General features: G+C 35.1%; 1 protein-coding gene across 2 annotated transcripts in view; it reads left to right on the top strand.

Moving 5' to 3' along the window:
* Positions 1–19815, top strand: part of TAF2 (TATA-box binding protein associated factor 2) — a 55566-nt gene that overhangs the window by 19385 nt on the left and 16366 nt on the right. For both annotated transcript variants that reach the window (XM_032181053.1, XM_032181052.1), the window contains exons 11-21: positions 907–1042; positions 2519–2673; positions 4676–4790; positions 4890–4999; positions 5636–5701; positions 7066–7318; positions 10390–10530; positions 11864–11974; positions 13583–13776; positions 14265–14404; positions 18541–18610. In XM_032181053.1, the coding sequence (XP_032036944.1) occupies positions 907–1042; positions 2519–2673; positions 4676–4790; positions 4890–4999; positions 5636–5701; positions 7066–7318; positions 10390–10530; positions 11864–11974; positions 13583–13776; positions 14265–14404; positions 18541–18610 (1491 nt within the window). The remainder of the gene's footprint in view (positions 1–906; positions 1043–2518; positions 2674–4675; positions 4791–4889; positions 5000–5635; positions 5702–7065; positions 7319–10389; positions 10531–11863; positions 11975–13582; positions 13777–14264; positions 14405–18540; positions 18611–19815) is intronic.

The following is a 19815-nucleotide window of genomic DNA, read 5'->3' as shown; positions in this document are numbered from 1 at the left end:
TCAGAATTATCTTCTCAAATAATTGAAAAAGGGCAAAAACATCTTACTTTTCTAGGGAGATGCAATATTAAAGTTACTTTTCTACTTTGAAACTGAGCTAAAGTTTGGAAAGTTCTTGTTCTGAAGTGTGAAACTTTTACTTTATAGTGCATCAAAATTAGGTCATTTGGTGCTTTACTGCTGTACAGCCACTAAGGGTATCCAGAAATCAGTCCTGCTTTGAAAAGTTTCAGGGTGTCAGTGGCTGTCTTCTGATATGGAATGAAATTAGACTGTTTTAAGTATTTTGCTTATAGACACAAAGGGTATGTATGAAGGAGCACCACAGGAAGTTACGGAAATAGTGTGGCAGTGGTAGCACGATGCTCTGCATAGTCTGCCTTGGTATGATAGCTAATTTAGAAGGCATCTATTTGCCAAACTATTGAAAGCATAAAGTTGCTAACTAAAATTAAATGTGATGACTCAGGGCAATTGATCCTGAAAGTCTTTTTTGAATCTTAAAGCTCCTACTGTATTTAATTGCAAAAGTTATTTGCTTAAATGTAAAATATTAACTATGTACAAGCACTTGAAAGTGGAAGTGGAACAGGGAGAATGCAATTTGAGTAATTTCCAAAGTCAAGTCATAGATTCCCTGCTCTGTTTTTCAGTGCTACCAGTATTTTGAGAAGTTACTGTGCAGCGTGTATTACCTGTCATTATTCTCTATACAGTACTTGCTGTATTCCAGCTACATGCACCCCAGTAACCTTTCTTGTGCAGTCATTTCAAGTGTCAGAATTTACATCTTTAAAGCAGTAGAAGAGATCTTAACGTTGGTGTGCCTGTAATCTTAGTTGTTAAGTTATATTTTAGTTTTCATTCCTTAAAATGAAAAAAACAAAGTTGTTTTTTATTTTTCAGCCCTGCGTCACATTTGCACTTTTCTATCAAGCACCCTCATACACTCTCCTGGGAGTATTACACTATGTTCCAGTGTAAAGCACATCTTGTTATGAGACTGATTGAGAACAGGATCAGCATGGAGTTCATGTTACAGGTAGGTAATTAAATGTTTATGAGGAGTATAGATAACTTGTCTTCGTTTGCAATTTCTATTCATAAAATAAAGTTAAGAAAGCAAATCAGCTTTTCATAGGATTCCATTTATATTTTAAGTAGTAATTTAAGCAGCATGGAACTAACATAAAATGTTGATCATTGTGTTAGGATAAGGTAAGCTATTATTCTTAATCATAACTAGTAATATTAGGGTATTTCATTGCTTTGGGTAAATGACTGGTTATTAACACTGAGAACCCGTTTAACTAGTAGTTTTGCTACGGTAACTAGTGTCACCATAAGCTAATGTAGTCAGATATTAATGATGAAAGTAAAGAGAATCTTGCTTCTGTTCTTTCCACTGCATAACATTTTCAGTGCTAGAGGGAGCATAGATCTTTGTATTAGAAGAAACAGTTGAATTGAAGATTGTCATTTTATTTTGAAATATTAAACTTCTGCAGAATTGTAGTTTCTTTAAATGTTTTGTGACATGCCTTAAAAAGATAGGGTGTTATGAAGAAGCACCAAACTAGATACTAGGTGATACTTCTTCCTTTCAGCATCTGATTCCTGTTTTTTAAAGATAACAAGTATGTGGATGTGCTAAAACTTCTTATAAGCAGCTGTTATCAGGTTGAAAATACAGCAGATTTAAACCTTTCCTTGGATAAATTTTAATTATTCTTTACATTATTTTTTTTGAGAAAAGGGATACTAGGAAGTTTAACAGAGAACCTCATGACTTCTGTTTCTAAAAAGCAGATTTACTTAGTGATCTGTTTTGCTATAGATAATTATTAAAAGCTTATGGACTTATAATGGACATTGTGTAAGACTATGGTAAGGAAGTGTGTGAAGTGTTGGCTTAAGTTATAAAAGAAAAAAAAAAAAGGTATACTTGTCACTCCTAAAAAGTTGGTTATTTGAGAAAGCTCAGGTAAAAAGAAGTGATTTAAAAGTACCTTGCTAATTTGGTAAATGAAGGTCACATGTGCTTGCAGTAACTAACTTCATAAATTGCCTGGTTTTTGAAGTGTAGTCCATTAGAGATGGGTAGAACTAGAAAATGGCTGCCAAAAATTGTTTTGGTACACTTCATGTTCATTTCTATTTGTGAAAAAGCTGCCTAAATTGTACCTGCAGCAATTATGAGCAAAGATGACATTTTTAGTTTATTTTTGTTAAAACACCCTTCATGTAACGAAGCTGGGGGTTCATCTCTTTTCTCAGCATCATGGATAGTTTGCCTCAAGTAAAGATGCATTCATGTCTGCAAATCACAGTTTCTGATATGGACAAGCAAATAATTTTCTGAAATATTTTTATTTTGAAAAACTTTTTTTGAAGTCAGTTACCAAGGAATGAGTTTTATTGGCCTTTAGTTACAATTCAATTGCAACTAATCAGGAAAGAAAGGCTTATTTTGTATGTTGAAGAGCTTAATGAAAGAAATTACTTTTTATCATTTTAGGTTTTCAACAAGTTGTTGAGTCTGGCCAGCACTGCTTCATCTCAGAAGTTCCAGTCACACATGTGGAGTCAGATGTTGGTTTCCACATCTGGGTTTTTGAAATCTATCTCAAATGTCTCTGGCAAAGACATCCAACCTTTAATAAAGCAGTGGGTGTATCCTTTTTATTCTTGGTTTGGATTGTTAATATGGAGAATGAATTTGTTTTTTAATTGGCACTACAAAAGGAATGTGAAGAAAGATATTTCATATCTTTGCTTTAAACATTTAAGTACATTATTCTTTGAATTAGAAATAGATCTGAGTCACAGGTTCATAGTCGTTTTATAGTCATTTAGAGTTTGCTAGCTCTTTTGGGTGTTCTTTACCAGAAGGAATTGCTGCGATTTTAAGTATTATTTTGAAGGAAGCACAAAAACTCTGGTGGAATTCAAGGCCAAATTACACTAAAGGAATTCCAGAGGACACTGCCCATAGAAATATGCTGAAGTCTGACATGGAAAATGCTATAGTCTGGTGCATTTTTAGATGTGATTTCCAGTAAATCACCATGGAATGCGTAACCTAAAGCACGGATTGATGGTTTAAAATAAACTAGTATTTAACAGCTTGGTAGCTTGTGTTGGTGTTAGACCTTCAGGTCTAACTCAAATAAAAATCTGAGTGTTGATGCTTCAAATTGCAGTGATGTTAATCAAGAAATAGGGTTTATTGTTTTGGATTGATGTGAAGGTAAACTTAAATTTGCTTCATTTAACAGGTTTAATTGGCACTTCTAATTAAAGTGACTGCAGGTTAAAACAATACAGGACTGTAGCAAAGCCATACCTGACTTATAACGGAAAGCAAAAATAGATATTTATATGTAGAGTGTTTGAATTGACTTTTGCCATGCATCACATTCATGAATCTATCTAACTAAAAAAATCAATGTATGATTTTTATAGAATAATAGGAGAAGTTAGTATTATATCTAAAAGTGTACATACAGTGTGAATATCCATTATGCTAGCTTCCGTACTTAACTGTGCAAAGCACTTGCAGAAAATAGGTATTTTATCTGTATACATTCACGTTCTACCAATTTTACCATTACTATCTGAGTTGGGTGAGTCTTAGATTTCCACCTTGTAAGCCCTCAGCTGCTGTTTGCATTGTTTGGGAGGATATCTTACTACTGCTAACTAATCACTGTCTTAGCTCTGCTTACTGCTTGCTGTGTTGTTGCTGAGTTCCAACTTTCTGGCAAGGAAACCACTAAAATGCCTTAAGTTGTACCCAATGGCAATGTCACGGACCTTTATGAAGGCAACCACCATGAACAGAACCAGTCTGTCTGAGCTATCTATTTAGCAAAATGCATGTATTTGGGAAGAAAAGTTAATGTGTGATAGGAAACCTCCTTGAAACAGAACAGGTTTCTTTCCTTGCTTTTGCCATATGTCATCAGGCACTTGTTGGGAGCATGCCCTAGCCTAAAACACTTCTTCCTAGTGTTGTAGTTTTATTATAAACAAACTGTAGTAATGGCTGTCAAAATAATAATGAATGGCGAAGCTATTCAATGAACAGTTTACCTGAAATTATTGCCTGTAATAAAATTTGGAATGAGATAACTATTTTTTATTGGTCACATTGTGTAGCTTCATATATATGTGACCTATTCTGTATACATCTGAAAAACACGTGCAATGACCCATTTTTGAAAAACTGCAATAAAATAATTAAGTGCAACACAGGTAGAAAACAGAAGATCACTACATTTTCCTCTTAATTTGGTTTAATTGATTAAAACAAGTCATATTGAAATTACTAAACATTTACTCAGTAACTTTCTCTGAGAGCACCTCAGGGACATTGGAATGGGGGGAGGTCCAGTGTAGTTTTTCATGATGAATTTTTTCTTCCTGGATAATTTTCACTGTACTTTTTTTTTTTTTTTCCTGTGTGTACATGAATGTACATTAAAGAACCGTTTAAAGAAAAAAAATGGAAATGCTTATGAAGGAACATGTTTCCATTTCCTGTTTTCTTGGGATAGGAGATTTTAGAGTTAAAAAAGCATAAAGCAAGTGTAAAAAGTAAATGAAAACCTTGGGAGTTATATTTGTTTATAGTTACTGCATTGTGCCGCAGAATTCCTATACTGCTTTTTAGAGATCAGAGTGGAGTGGTCAAATTTTACGGCAGCTTTGCATTTAATAGAAAACGGAATGTTTTGGAATTGGAAATAAAACAAGACTACACATCTCCTGGGACTCAGAAATATGTGGTGAGGTCAATTTTCCATATTTTACCTATACATCTAAGTGTGATATGAACATTAATAAACATTATTTTTAACATTAATAACAATCTTTTGAACTTTAAGGGTCCTCTTAAAGTAACAGTGCAAGAACTTGATGGGTCATTTAACCATACATTGCAGATTGAAGAAAACAGTCTTAAGCATGATATACCTTGCCATTCTAAAAGCAGAAGGTAAGAAATACATAAACTGTAAACATTTTTACTGTGGATACATGAAAATGTGTAGGGCATTGATAATAAATAGTTGCTTTTTAAATTTTATAACTACATTTTGTTGATTCTACTGAATAAGATTTACTTGTGATGTAAGGGGAGAGAATAGAATTTACTGCTTTTTGTGAACAGCAAGAAACCTTATGTTTTATATGCAGTTCTGAATAAAGGTCTTAAATTTTGTAAAAAGTTTTATAGAGAACTTGTTTGTAAAGGAGAACAAGTTCAATGAAGCCCTTTGCTTCATCAAATTTTTCAAAAAGCCCTCGAATGGGATTTCTCTCCAAGGGGTAGACAGGGAAGAGAAGTATCTCTTCTCTCAAGAGAAGTATCATTTGTATCAATCCTTGATAGTGAGGATATATGGATAAAGCACATACATAGTTTTCCTTTTCTGTTAGAGTCCCCAGTGGATTATTTTCTGAACTAATGTACAGCTTAACTTATTTTTTTTTTTTTACCTGTTAAGAATTTTTTTTTTTGGTGTGGTAAAATACACAGTACTCTAGCAAACTTAATCTCCATTTTTAAGCATATCTTAGCTAGTATGGTAATCTCTAAATACTAACTTTATTTACTATTTTTTCTATATAGAAATAAGAAAAAAAAGATTCCACTGATGAATGGAGAGGAGGTGGACATGGACCTTTCTGCTATGGAGTAAGTTAGATAGCTGAAGTTTCTCAGTGTGACACTGAGCCATATCACCCTTATCTGAAGCATGTTGTTTGAAGAATTTGACAGTAAAGTTGGACTTCATTATATGACTGGCAGATTTCAAGACAAAAGTCAGTGTTTTTTGTTGAACCTTGATGAAGACCATTTAACTTAACTCCATAACTTCTTTATCTCAGTGCTCTTTGGTTAATTTTAAAGGAATCTTTTTAGATTACAAATGAATGCTGAAATGCTTCATATCAAAAAGAATATATTTGGGGTAGACAGGACATTAATTTCAGAGGAACTCTTTAGCTCTATGGAAGCAAACTCTTGCACAGAGTAAATATGCATTTTACCCTCCTTGAGCTGGAGCTGGTGTTTCTCTCAGGAAGGTGTTTGTAGGTGTTGGTGCTTTGTTTGCTTGCTGATGAAAGTAAATTATCTTTTCTTGAAAACTAAACGGTGTCTCATTGTAGAAGGATAGTTTGCTCATCTCCTTTAAAGTGCTGGAGATTACTAGTAAATAAAACCTTATCTAAAAATGCCCAGAAATAATTTTATAGAGGGGATATAGTCATTGAGCAGGTCACTGTTATAATTTCTATATTAACAGACATGAATAAATGATTTTTAGATTGTTTTTAGGAGCATTTAGCATCTAGCTCCTATTTGTGCTTCCTGTTCCCATGAATGACTTGTACTGTAATGGTGCTGTCTGAATACTAAGTATAAAACACTTGTGCAGAATACAACTGAATACAAAGAATGCAAGAAAATTCTTCTTTGGGACTAAAACTTTAACCCTGCTTGATGATACTTTTGCTTTTATGATTGTTTGTCCTGACAGTTGTCTGCAATTGCATGGTTACCCTTGTCAGCTTTCAACACAATAGCATGTTTGTGTTTGTAAAGTACTTTCATGTCTGTTGATGAAAGCCTTACGCAAAGCTTTAGGTGGTTACCATGGGTTTTTGATTTTTTTTTTTTCTGGTAGTCTTCAAGTGTAGAAGGTGATAAAGTGTGCTGCTCAGCCACGACAGTACCTGAGGAAGAAGATTTAAGTACACTGAGATTATACAATAGTTTACCATGAACTCACACCTGTTGTTTAAAAATAGTGAAACTACTGCATTTACTGACATATTTAAGTTTTGGACAGATTGCCCTGGAGGGCTGTAGAGTTGCCATCCTAGGAGTGGGAGACTGGATCAGGTGACTTTCAAAAGTCACTTCTAACTTAAATTCATGTATGGTTCTTGGACTCTAAATAATTCAAACATAACTCATAACAAGTCAGAACATCTTTTTGATTTCTAGAGTCTTGAAATGCTGTAAACTATTAATGTTTCTCGTGTCTGTCTTAGTGCTGATTCCCCTTTGCTCTGGATAAGAATAGACCCTGATATGTCAGTACTGAGGAAGGTAGAATTTGAACAGTCTGATTTCATGTGGCAGTATCAGCTTCGATATGAGCGAGACGTGGTTGCACAAGAAGAAGCCATTCTGGCATTGGAAAAGTTCCCCACGCCAGCATCACGGCTTGCACTCACTGATATACTAGAACAGGAACAGTGCTTCTACCGAGTGAGAATGCTGGCCTGCTTCTGCCTTGCAAAGGTGAGGTTGTGTGGATGGGAATAAGGAAAGAAATGTGCTAGACATTGTAAACATTTGAAAATGGGTCAAAACTCACCACAGTTCTTAAATTGGCTTGATATTTAGCCTCTTAAAAGGGTTTGCCAAGTATTTTTAACTTGACTGATTTGAAATGAAAGCTGTATTATTTTAGTCTGTAAATGGAGACTGCAGAAGGCTTTCATAATTGTCAAAATTGAGATGTCAGACATGAAAACCACAAGGGATTTTTCCAGATTTCATTAAGTGGCAGAAATAAAAGACTTTTGTTCATTTTTTTTCTGAGCCAAAATTCTTTTTTTTTTTTTTTTTTTATTTTACTGGGAAGTTCCTTGGCTTCTCTGAGAAATTTGAAGTTTCAAAATTCATCTATCTGTCTAATGCAAATTCAGATTACTGCTGTATGTTGTTTCAAGTTGAATAGGGGCACAAAGTAAACAAAAGTTGGTCTGCAATTAAATATTTATAAAGCCAGGTCGTTGCCATTAAAAAAGGAAGATATTTCTTGTTTAGACACAAAATTAGTATTAAGAATTAAACATAGAGATCCCTGTAAAACACTTGGATGGAAACACAAAAGAGTAAGAAATTTTGAAAAGGTATGTTACTAACATGCTTTGCATAAAGGCATGCTACTGACAGTTTGTAGAGGTTGAATTGCTGGTATATAGCTTCCTCTCTGCTGGGTACCTGTTAAGAGTAATTCAGTACCTGTACAGAAATAAACCCTTTGGGAATATTTTAAAAATCAAAATCCAAGAAATGCTTGTGATGGTGTATTTTAATATTATGAAACACTGATAAATAGTGCTGCCAGTGTATGTACTAGGAGCAATACTGCTGCTACCTGACTTAACGTATGTCATAATGAATTTATTTGGAATAATTAAAAGTTTAGGTGCCTTCCACCGGTCAATAATAAAAGAGCAGCTGTTAACAATGCTGAAATGTTTTCTTTCTTTGAATTCACAGGCAGTTGGGCTACAGATAATCATAGCTATTTTTTTCAGTTGTATTTTTATGAAATTGTATGCAAAAAATGGAATCTAGAGATAAGATGGTTGACTCAGAAAATAATCCTAAATCTATGTGAACACTACAGTTGTGTTATTAAATCAATGTGAAGGGGTGTGGAAGGACATGGTTGTAGATATGTTTACCCATGCTACGTAGGAGAAAAGTGTAAAATATTCTGTTAGTGGTTCCAACGTCAGGCTGTTAGTAAGAATCACTTCCTATTAACTCAGTTTAATTTTCACAGCTTGTAAATATTCAAGATTTGTAGTCTTTATTGGAAAAAGTCAAGTCCTCCATGTTTTGTTAGTGGGAGGGTTATTTTGTGTTAATTTGCAACTTCTGGCTGGATAGTGGTTATTTAGGTGAAACGTTCTTGGTGTACTAACATGGATACAGAAAAAGTGATAGTGTAATAAATTCAGTTTTATGATCTCATTTTCTAATGTACGACTTGTAAAACAGCACTTCAGTCAGGTGTCCATGTAAAATATTAAATCCTCATTGATGTATAGATGCATGTGTGCATGTGCAAATACACGCATAGACCACTGAGAAGTTCATGGCAAATGACCCTGCAGAGAAAGGAGAAAATAATAAAGTTAAGATATTAAGTCCTGGGAGCATACAGGCTGATTTTCAGTCTATAGGTTTGGGTCTACTGCAGTGCCAGTGATGTTCTGTAAGGTTTAAAAAACAAATGGGAAAAAAAAAAACTCAAAACAATGAGGAGTTTTGTAGCTCTGCGTTATAGTTATATTTTAGGTCAAATAAGTTGCTAGTTCTTATGATATACTGAATTGATAGATGCAGCAATAGAGTATACCTTTTTAAGCAATATTAATGCAAGACAGGCTTCCTGCTACATAAATTTCACATTTTCAATTCTAAGTTCTTCTTCATGGTTTCTGAGTAGCCTTTAGAATTAAACTTCCTTTGTAGGAAAATTTGTTATGTATATTACACAAGAAGCTATACCTGCATCTGTAGTTAAAAGACTTCTGTTACTGCAAGTCTAGTCTGCCTGCACTATTTTTTTCCCTTTAACTTTCCTTTGAAGGCTGACTTAAAAGGAAAATGTCTTTCAATAACGAAGCCCACATCTTACATAAAAGAGAAGGTGAAATTAATTGCTGCCCATCTTTAAGTAGCCTCTAGCTTTTCTTTCTCTTACTGCATATGTAATAGTCTTTGGAATAAGGTAAACTAATTTAAAAGGAGATAATCACATTCATTTTCATTCATGTGAAAATGGTATTTTCTTTAGTTTGTGGAAGGTCTGTAACACTGGAAAACCCTAAATTTTAGTGTGTGTTGGCCCCATTTGTTAAAAAGCACTCAGATATTCTTCTCTGCACGCTTGCATTGTTCCATACAACAAATATATAGAATCCCCAGGGTGCTAGAAAGGCAGAAAGACAGTTTTGTCCTTGTAGAACCTTGCTTCCTTACACCAAAACAGATCATAGCAATAGATTTGTCACCCTGCAGTCTTGCCGTGAATTAAGGTTATTTGAAGAATATTCTATTCTTCGTTCTATGAAGATTAAAGCTGAGAGATGGCTGACTTGCCTTTCGTTTTAGGGGTGGTCTTTTAGGCTTAGGGTGGCTGAGACCTAGTTAAAGTCTAGGCTGAGGTTACTGGCAGGGTAAATTTGGGAAGTTGGTATTGTAAAAGCTTCTTCCATCACTGGCTTCTGTAGAGTCAGAAAACTTGGCTTAATAAAAACAGAGTATTTGCCTAAAATATAAAAGAGAAAATAATTAAGAACAGAAGCTTATCATGGAAAGGTAATTAGTTGCTGACATCTTCCAAGTGAAACAATTTTACAAAAACTTACCTTTAATGTAGACAAGATGTATTGGGGATGGCAGGGAAAACTTAGATAATGTATTACGTTGTTGAAAATAGGTACACGTTTGAAGGGCAGTATATTTTTGGCAATTGTTTTATTATGGGAAATGTGTATTTCTTTACAGCCAACCCGAACTTACAGTGGTGATGTTAATGTGACTTGCCTTTTCTCCTAATTATATAGATTGCAAATTCCATGGTAAGTACATGGACAGGACCACCAGCCATGAAGTCACTTTTTACCCGAATGTTTTGCTGTAAGACTTGTCCAAACATTGTGAAGACCAACAACTTCATGAACTTTCAAAGCTACTTCCTGCAAAAGGTAAAATTTATTTTTCTGATGAACTTTTTAAATTAAATGTCAAAATACAGAAATGTTCCTACAGATGACAACTGTAAGAATGTGAATAGCACAGTCCCATTTTACCCAGTCATTACAAACCCCAAATAACTAGTTCTTTCTTACTTGGTATCTGTTCGTTTCATCTTTGTCAAAAAACACTTAACAAAACTTAGCAATTTTTTTCTGAGTAGCTGAAGTTAAATTAGCAATTCCTTCAGGAGAGTGGAGTACATATAATAATTAGTTGTATATATTTGTGAGCTCGTTCTTGCATACAATTTATTGCACAATAACAAAGCTAATCATTTTTAGGTGAATTGATCAACTGTTTTCACTATTGGCATTTGTTTCATACTACAAATAAAATCTCATAAAGCTTATCTTAAATTAGTTGGCCTTTTAGCTGAAGGCTCTAAGGCTCTACATAATCCTTCTTGCCCTCTCCTTTCCATTAGTTGTCAACATCAAGTGCAAGTGTTGCTGCAGTTTGCTTTTTTTTTTTTTTTTTTTTTTTTTTTTTACTGGGACCTGTAGTTGTTAGTTGTACAGTGAGTAGCATTTAAAATAAGTGTCAGTGGTTTTCTCTCAAGGTTTACTTTGTAATTATTGGATGATTGAGTTACAGACCTCATATTTCTGATTATGGAGACAACCTAAATTTTATTTCTCTGTCCAAAACTGTTTCATCCTCCTCCCCACCATGTTTGTGCTTGGATTGCCTTCTGTGTTGTTCTGCTCCTTGTCTCATTCTTCATTCTTTACCACTAAATCTTAGGCTTTTCTCCCGAAGACATCTAATCCCATGTCCCAAATTTATAGTTCAAGGGTGCCTAGAGACCTACTTAGATATTTCTTTTAGAATGAGCTAGTGAGACTAATATCTATCTGGCTAATAATTCTTTAGATTCCACTGACTGTTTTGGGTGTATACCTCTTGATGGTAATGGAAGCTTAGACATCAGGTTCACATGTAAACACTCAAATGAGGTGTCAGACTCAGAATGAATTCCACTGTCATTTTCTCTGCTTCACTGTTTTCCAATTCTTACCTTTTAGACAGTGCCTTGAATTGAGTCATTTCTTCCATATACAGCTTTTTCTGTCTGCTATAACTAATTATCGAGCAATAATTGCATTGATTTTGATCTGAAGACTGTGTGCAGCATGTTATAACTTTTTCAAAACATATTAAAATAAAACTTTTTAGAGATTTGGTATTGCAAAAGTAATTGCTTGTTTTAAGGGTGTAGTTCTTTTCAGGGCATGACTGTCATTTCATTAACATAAGAATGATGTTAATTTTATTACACAGACTATGCCTGTTGCCATGGCCCTTCTGAGAGATGTTCACAACCTCTGTCCTAAGGAGGTTTTGATGTTTATTTTGGATTTGATCAAGTATAACGATAACAGAAAGAATAAGGTAAAGAATGTGTTTATTTTAATCTCTTTAATCTCTTTTTTTGTTGAAAATAGTCTTAAAGTTAATATAATATATGATGTGTTATGCCACTAGTGTAAATACCTAGCAAGGAGAGTTGATAAAAGCTGATCTGCTAACTAAACAGTAAATGTTACAGAAGATTCTCTAGCTGACATTTGTAGTGACGTTTCTTGGATGTTTTTCTTGGAGGAAGCACTGTGCTTGTTGACTTAACTTAAGGACCTGCCTGTCTTCATTTGCATACATAGATCTATTTTTGAGAGAATGTGCTTGAAGGTTAACACTTTCTGAATAAATGTAGCATGCAAAGTTAAGCACTTGTTTCCACTTTGAGAAGATTGTCTGAAAGAGCAAGGAAATTATCTTGGTTTTTACGATATATGAGACTCTGGGTTCTGAATAACAGCTCTGGCTTACAGAACTGAATGGTATTCCTGTAGTCAGATTACAGCTGAAACCAAATGTAAAGTTTTTCATCAGTAAACTGAAGCACTTGAATTGGAAATGGCACCTGAAGTTCCTTCCAACACGGAGCACCTCTGAAGGATGGTTATGGGACCTCTAAGATTCTGAGATGATACAAGATTCCACTTCCCCAGCTTTAGAAGAAGTCCACATCTGCTAGAATCCTAACATAATCCTCCAAATTAAGTACTCAAAGTTCAGTGGAACAAATCTGAGTTCTCCTAAATCTCATTTTCTAGTATGTAGAAACGCTAACAAGACACTTGTTGAAAAGTACTAAAATAAGGGGATGATAGAATGTGAAGTGGTAAAGAGATAACGTACACACCAGTTTTCACAGGATGTGCTGAGTTGTACTGACATCTCTCCACCACTGAAGGAGAGATCCCGCTTTGCTTTTCTACATTTCACTTGTGAACATGTGTTTGATACCTTCTGTGAGATCTAGCACTTCTTGGGTTTGTTTAGGTTAAATTAACTAACATGCCACCCAGTACTTTTTTCTGCTTTTATAGTTGTATTTCTCTACTTTTTGCTATGTAGTAATTTGACATGACCAAAAAGTGCTACAGTTAGCACAAGGGAAGGGGTGAAACTGTGTGCCTACAAAAAAGGAGCAAATAAAGAAGCAAGATTTTCCTTACTATATAGCGGAGAGGCATTAGTTTACCTGAGAAGCACTTGAAGTGGCTATCTAGATGAAACCTCTGATTTTTCAGAGGAGTAAAGCACCCATTAACCTTGGTAACCTTGCAACGGAATATAGAAAGGGACATGTAATTTTAGAGCTCACACTAGGAAATAATGGCTTTTATTTTACAAATCTGGAAAATTTTCAGTACCTGATATTTTTTTATTTTTTTTTTTTTTTTGGAAACCAGTGTATTACTATTGATATGCTCTTATTTCAGAGTGAAAATTAATGGCTGATAGAATATCTGCTTGCTCAAGCGCTCTCAAATCTATATTCAAAACACATTTATTCAACTGTTTTTGCTTTCTTACAGTTTGTTTTATGGTTTCCGTTTAAACATCTTGTTGTATAACAGTGCTTCAACATTACTTGCTGTATAACAATATATACTGTTACGTTGCTTGTGTTTTAATGCTGTTTTTATCTAGTTTTCAGACAACTACTACCGTGCTGAACTGATTGATGCCCTGGCCAACTCTGTGACTCCTGCAGTCAGCGTGAACAATGAAGTCCGAACACTGGATAACTTAAATCCCGACGTTCGACTTATTCTTGAGGAAATTACACGTTTCCTAAACATGGAGAAGCTTCTTCCCAGCTACAGGCATACCATTACAGTCAGGTGTGATTTAGTAATTGTTGTATGTACAAAAAGAGAAGACATGTTAACACTATTTTTGTGTTTATAGTTCTGTAGTTACTGAGATTTTAGCTTACCTCCTTTAGTCTTACATGGCAAATTCCTTCTAATTTCCAAAAGTTGGTAGTGTGAGTTTGTCTTAATTGTTCAGTTTATGAAAGGTTGACAAAAGGTAGTGTAACAATTTCTGTAGAGTACACAACACTAATCTAAACTGTTTTCTGTGGAAAATAAGTGCAGTTCTACAAATCAAACTGAATTTGGTACAGCAGAGAATCGTTTCAGTGTTCTGCCTAATTCAGAATTAATGAGTGCTACGTGTTAATACTATGAAAATAATTGTAACATGGTAATTAGGTTAATTTTATTCTAGAAAAATGACAAGACTAGTTGATTCTGAAGGAGATAACTGTGTCCTTTGTGCCTGGCATTTTGGAAGCCTCATATAAATTTCTTTTTACCCCATCTAGCTGCTTAAAAGCTATTCGGGTGCTTCAGAAAAATGGTCACGTCCCAAGCGATCCTGCGCTCTTCAAGTCATATGCAGAGTATGGACACTTTGTAGATGTCCGAATAGCAGCATTGGAGGCTGTTGTTGACTACACAAAAGGTACTTTGCATCTATTTTGACCCTTTGTAACACTTGTGATATAGTAGAAAAAGTGAAATAATTACCTCGTTAATATTATATTGAAGCATTGTCTACCAGAAGAGCTTGTGTGGTGACAAATGTATTGATAAGAGAAGCTGTGATTGCTATTAATGTTTTGTCCTAGAGCGTGCAAGTTTTATGAAGGTGTGGTGAGCGTTGTTTCTCAGTGTTCTGTAAAACTGAATCAGATATCTGGAGTTTTGAAATAACGAGTAGACAGCAAGATAAGTAGTGATAAGGGGTGCTGGTGATTTCTTTAAACGCCTTATTTTCAGTGATTTCTATTCAGTGAGTTCAGCCATAATGGCTAGTCAAAGCTCTAGGTTTTGATTTGCCGTCTTACTAATCACTTTTTTTTTTTTTTGCCTTTTTTCATGCATCTTATAGCTATAAGTTTTGCAGACCTAGTTTATTTTAGTGCTTATTGGTTGATTCTGCTTTGCCATTCCTTATACACAGCCTGTGTTTGTGAGACTTCTGTTCCTTAACATTTTCTTTATCTTAGCTGACTGCTGCAGTTCCTTGGAAAAAAAAAATAATACAGGGTGGCTTTCTTAAATGATATTTAAATTTGAAATTCAATCCTGACAGTTTTTCTAGGGAGAACTGGAAATTAATGATTCGCATTTACAAAATTAATATATTCCTAGATAATCTGTTCCTTTACTTGAATGAGTCTTTCTCTGTTCAATGGATTTGTGACAGTTCTTGTGTTTGAAGGGTTATTCCTATCAAAGGAGCTGCATCCTTTAATCGTTTCTCTGTGAGAAGCTTGGTGATTCCAGATTTCTAATTATTCCTTGTCAAATTTCATGTTTTCATTTTCAGGACAGTAGCTTTTCCCTTGCTTTTCTGCATGAGTTGTTGTTTCCACTTTTTATAAGAAGCTTATTGCTTGTCTTTCTGCTGTCATTGTGTCCAAAGACATCTCAAACTAGGTGCGTAATGGAGGGTTTTAATTCAATTTCAGTGAGTATATCTGAGAGAATTCAGACCTATCCTTACACACTGAAACCAAAACAAGTGGTAACTTCAAGGCATCACCCTCGGGCTCAGTTCTCTTTCTTGTAATTCAGCAGGCATTCTGGATCCATAACCCACTGCAAATGTACTGTTTTGTAACCCTGTGAGTGATTACCCAGCTAGAATTCATAACTCTGCTGATACTGGGCATATCTCTTTCTGTTCTGGTGCTTACTTTGTTTTCCTCCCTTCATAGAGTGTTAGTGGAAAGATTTGCTGGAGAATGGAAAGCTTACTCATCAGCCAGCTTCCTTTAGGATAATCTCAATAATTCATCCCACCCTTTGGAAAGACAAACTGATGGAAATAATGTTTTCTCATTAAATTCTCGACCTTTTATGGGTGTTGCTTACACCTAATGATTGACTTGGGTAAGAAAGTGTTAGTATTGCAAAGTAATATGTTACATCTTTAAAAAAGACCTCCTCAGATGAGTTGCTGTGTAAGCAAGGTAGGGTATGTTGCTCAAAATGCTCTATAGATACAGGAAGGGAAAACTTGAGTGGTAAAAAGTAGAAGAAAGATTACTTGAAGAAATCAGTGATTGAGCTACATATATATTATGATTGAGCTCTCTGTCAGGTCTGGAAGTGATGGGTTAGAGTATTACTGTACCGAGCTGCCTTGCCAACAGCTTTTTCTCTGACAAGGGAGTATCAGACACAAATATGTATCTGCTGTAAAGTCAACACAACTCACAACGCAGCCTCCCATGTTATTTAGCCATCCGTGTCACTTCTCAAATACAGCCTTCCAGCACTTAACACACCAGCTCCTGTTCCTGCTGTAAGACTGGTGGCTTATGTTGTAGGGGTAAATCTGAAAGCTCAGTGTGCTAACTTCAGCTAACCATATAGAAGTCAGAAGTGCTTGTCTTGCAGGGCCCTAAGTCTCTGGCTTTGGAAGAAGAAATGATTGGTCATCTGTTGCCAAGAGGTCTGATTCTCCTTGTTCCCGGTTACCTGGTTTCCAGTTCATATTGGATGTAAAACAGCAGCTATCAAATGCCTGATGCTTGTGCCAATGCTGGCTTTTTAACAGTTCTTGTAAAGGAAGCTGACTGCTTTTTGTTATTTCCATAAAAAGGAAAGTCTGTGTTTTCTGGGGCAGTGTGGAACTCCCATGTTTTTCTATCAACTCTCAGGGCAGGAATAGTGCTGCCTTTTTTTAAGTTACTTTAAAAGAAATCATTTCACCGTGGAACAGAATAAGTTGTTTTCTTTGCTGTTAATAGTAGGCTTTTTTTGAGACACTCTAACTCTAAAATGCTTGAGGCAGCATATAAGGACTTGGACAGTTGATCTAAACTGGCTTGAAGTGAAGAGGAATTATCAACTTTTTAAAGGTAGCTTTTGGTAGTTATGTCTGCTAGATGTTGTGTATACAACAAAGCAGTTGCATATTTGAGGAGATAAAAACAAACTTGTAAGTATCCCGACCTACCTAATTGCATGAATGAAAATTCAGTCTTAGAGATGCTCTGTTGTAACTGAGAGCTGAATACAATCTCTTGTAATTTGAAAAAATGTCAAGAGGATTTTTACTTCAAAAAACAATCACTTTTATGGCTAGCAGAAATATGAAGACCTACACATCATTCTTCAGGCTAGTAAGATCTATTCTGCTAAAGGTCAGGGTTAATTTGTCATTGTTCCCCAAAATGTCACGTTGCTATACAAATTTGAAGAGATGATAAAAAGCATTAGTAGCAAAGCTTTGGAAGTCCTGCAGGGCTGCTTTACTCTACCAGGTAAATGGCAGGGAAGAATTACTTTATTTCAAGCACAAATAAGGTTAGGAAACAACAAAAAACTTATTTAACCACAAAAATATGATGTTTCTTGGTTCTGTTATCCAGTACTATCAGCCTAAAGGATTCATCTCCCAATTTGCTCATTCTCTAATCACAAACCATTTTAAAATCCATTTTGTTAGCAGTTAAAATTATTTAATCTTGCTTACTATTATGATTTAATTTATTCACACATGCATAACTATGCAGCAAAAACTCAGAACAATATTATTTTTCTTCCATACAAAACAACTTCGTTATGCACTGTTCTCTCTGCCTTCTGTCTGAAGCAAGGTAGCTGCCAGGAAAGGCGCTGTGCACAGAGCATAGGCAGTCACTGATACCTTGAAAGCATGTCCTAGGCAGAACTTTTTAAAGATTTCTCAGATTTTTAAGGCAAATCTGTAATTGTTCTGGTCTATGCAGGTACAAATTTGCTCTGGCATCATTCCGATTTGACCTATGCTGTGTACCTGTGGTCTGAATGGGGCAGAACGTGAGCTAGTGAGCCCCTTTTAGAGGCAGAGGATGTCAGCCTGGTGCAGTGCCTCACCATGTAACCATTTCTGATGTGGCTGGATTGCAGGAAGTGCAGAGCTAATTTTCAATCTGCCTGCAAAAACCTATGTTCAACAAAACAGACTGTTTAAATTTTCAACTAATTAGATGATTTTGTCCTTGCGTCAAGCAGCATTTTCTAGAAGCATGTGCTGATAAGACTCAAAATATATTTTAATTACAAAGTATACTGACTTAAAAAAAAAAAAAAAAAAAAAAAACAACTAAGGAAGACTACTGAGATGAGTACGCTTACAGTTTTGTGCAAGACCACTGGTCTTCCTCTTTCTGTTTTATAGTTAATGGTCTGTCACTCATTCTTGTGTAAAAGAACTGTCTATTCTCAATTCCCTATGAAAAATGTAATATAGATTCTTGAAGGGGGGTTATTTGGATGTATTGATACCGCGTACTTCCTAAAACAAAGCAGGTAATTTTCTCAGTGACTTTTGTAGTCAGTGCTCATAGGCAAGCTATGTGCTAATAATCATGTTGGTAGTTACTGAACAACTCAGGCATGAAGTTCATGTTTCTATTTTGGTGTAAAGTAAAATAATGTGAACTTCCTTATGTTTTGAATTTGCACTATAATTAACGAAATTCCTCCTCAGTAGCAGTCATTCAAGCTCTTCATGTGCTAATTGAGGAAGCCGTGTTCATCTTGATCAACCTTTCCAGTTTGTGAATAATTATACCGGTTTTGTTATTTTATTCTTTGCAGTTGATAGGAGCTATGAAGAACTACAGTGGCTGCTCACAATGGTTCAGAATGATCCTGTACCCTACATAAGGTTAGTGAGCAAATAAAGAACCAGTTAGTTTTTACTGACTGCTACGTAAATTCTTGGCCTGGGCTTGGTAGAATCGATCAAATGCTTAGCTGATTAATACTTCTACACAACTGTTTTTCTCCTTGTTGCTCCTAAGTTGAAATGTGTTGTGATTTTTCAGCAGTTCACATCTCAAGAGTTAATATACTTGCTTCTTAATCTCCGTTATTTTTATGTTCTGCACCTTTAAATGTCTGAAGTTGGAGATCATTTCCTACTCACAAATGATGTATACAAGTCTCATGTTGAGTATGGCACAAACAGATTGTATGATATTTATTGAAGACAAAGGTTGAGACCTAACACACATGATACTTTGCCAGCAAAGAATGTAAAGCAATTGTTAGACTGTAGGTGGGGTGAAAGGATAATACATGAAAGTGCAGTGTAATTTCTAGTATTGCCTGCTTCAACTTTGTTTTCACCAGTGAGCGATCGGGTAAAAAAGCTCATAGTTGCAAGTTTGTCCTCTCTTTTTTTTTTTTTTTTTTCCTGCCATTCTTTCTAATGAAAGTAGGTACAGTTAGAAGTCACCAAGGGAGGTGTAGCCTCATACTAGGTAGGAGGTATCATTTCATTTGAGTCTCTTTAAGGAAGAGTTTGTTTACATTTTGGATAAAGTGTTATATGTAAGCCTCTTCTGAAAAGAAGAAGAAAAAAGGAAAAGGTAATTTTCTTGTCCCAGATGTGTAAAACTACAAGGAGAAAGCTTTCTATACAAAGAAAATACTTACAATAAGCAATGGAACACACAATTATTCTCATTCATAAAATGTTTTCAAGTCCAAGTTTAAATAAAGAAAGTGGAAAAATGCATCTGCTTACGGCTCAATGCATAAATATTGTAAGCAAACATGGTAAGTGTGGAATTTTTATACACCAGTGTAACTTAAGAGGTGACAGTGTTCCTTTCCAGACGGATGTGCACGTCACTAGTTTTGTTCCTGTCATTTTGTATCAGTCATAAACATGTTAAATTATTTTAAAATTCTTTGATGTCAGTTTGTAAGCTTATTTGCCAGGCTAGCTCTTTCTTTGTAATTACCAAGTCAGCGTGCAAAAAAGATTGCTGTTAAACCAAAGAGCATAATACAGCCTACAGTTTTGTATCTAACTGTTCAGAAATAAAAATCATTTCTAATAATACACACTACAAATAATCATTG

The sequence above is a fragment of the Aythya fuligula genome, chromosome 2 (assembly GCF_009819795.1).
Source record: "Aythya fuligula isolate bAytFul2 chromosome 2, bAytFul2.pri, whole genome shotgun sequence".
NCBI classification, from domain to species: Eukaryota; Metazoa; Chordata; class Aves; order Anseriformes; family Anatidae; genus Aythya; species Aythya fuligula.
The sequence above is the reverse complement of the archived record's forward strand: the minus strand, read 5'-3'. Positions and strand labels throughout refer to the sequence as shown.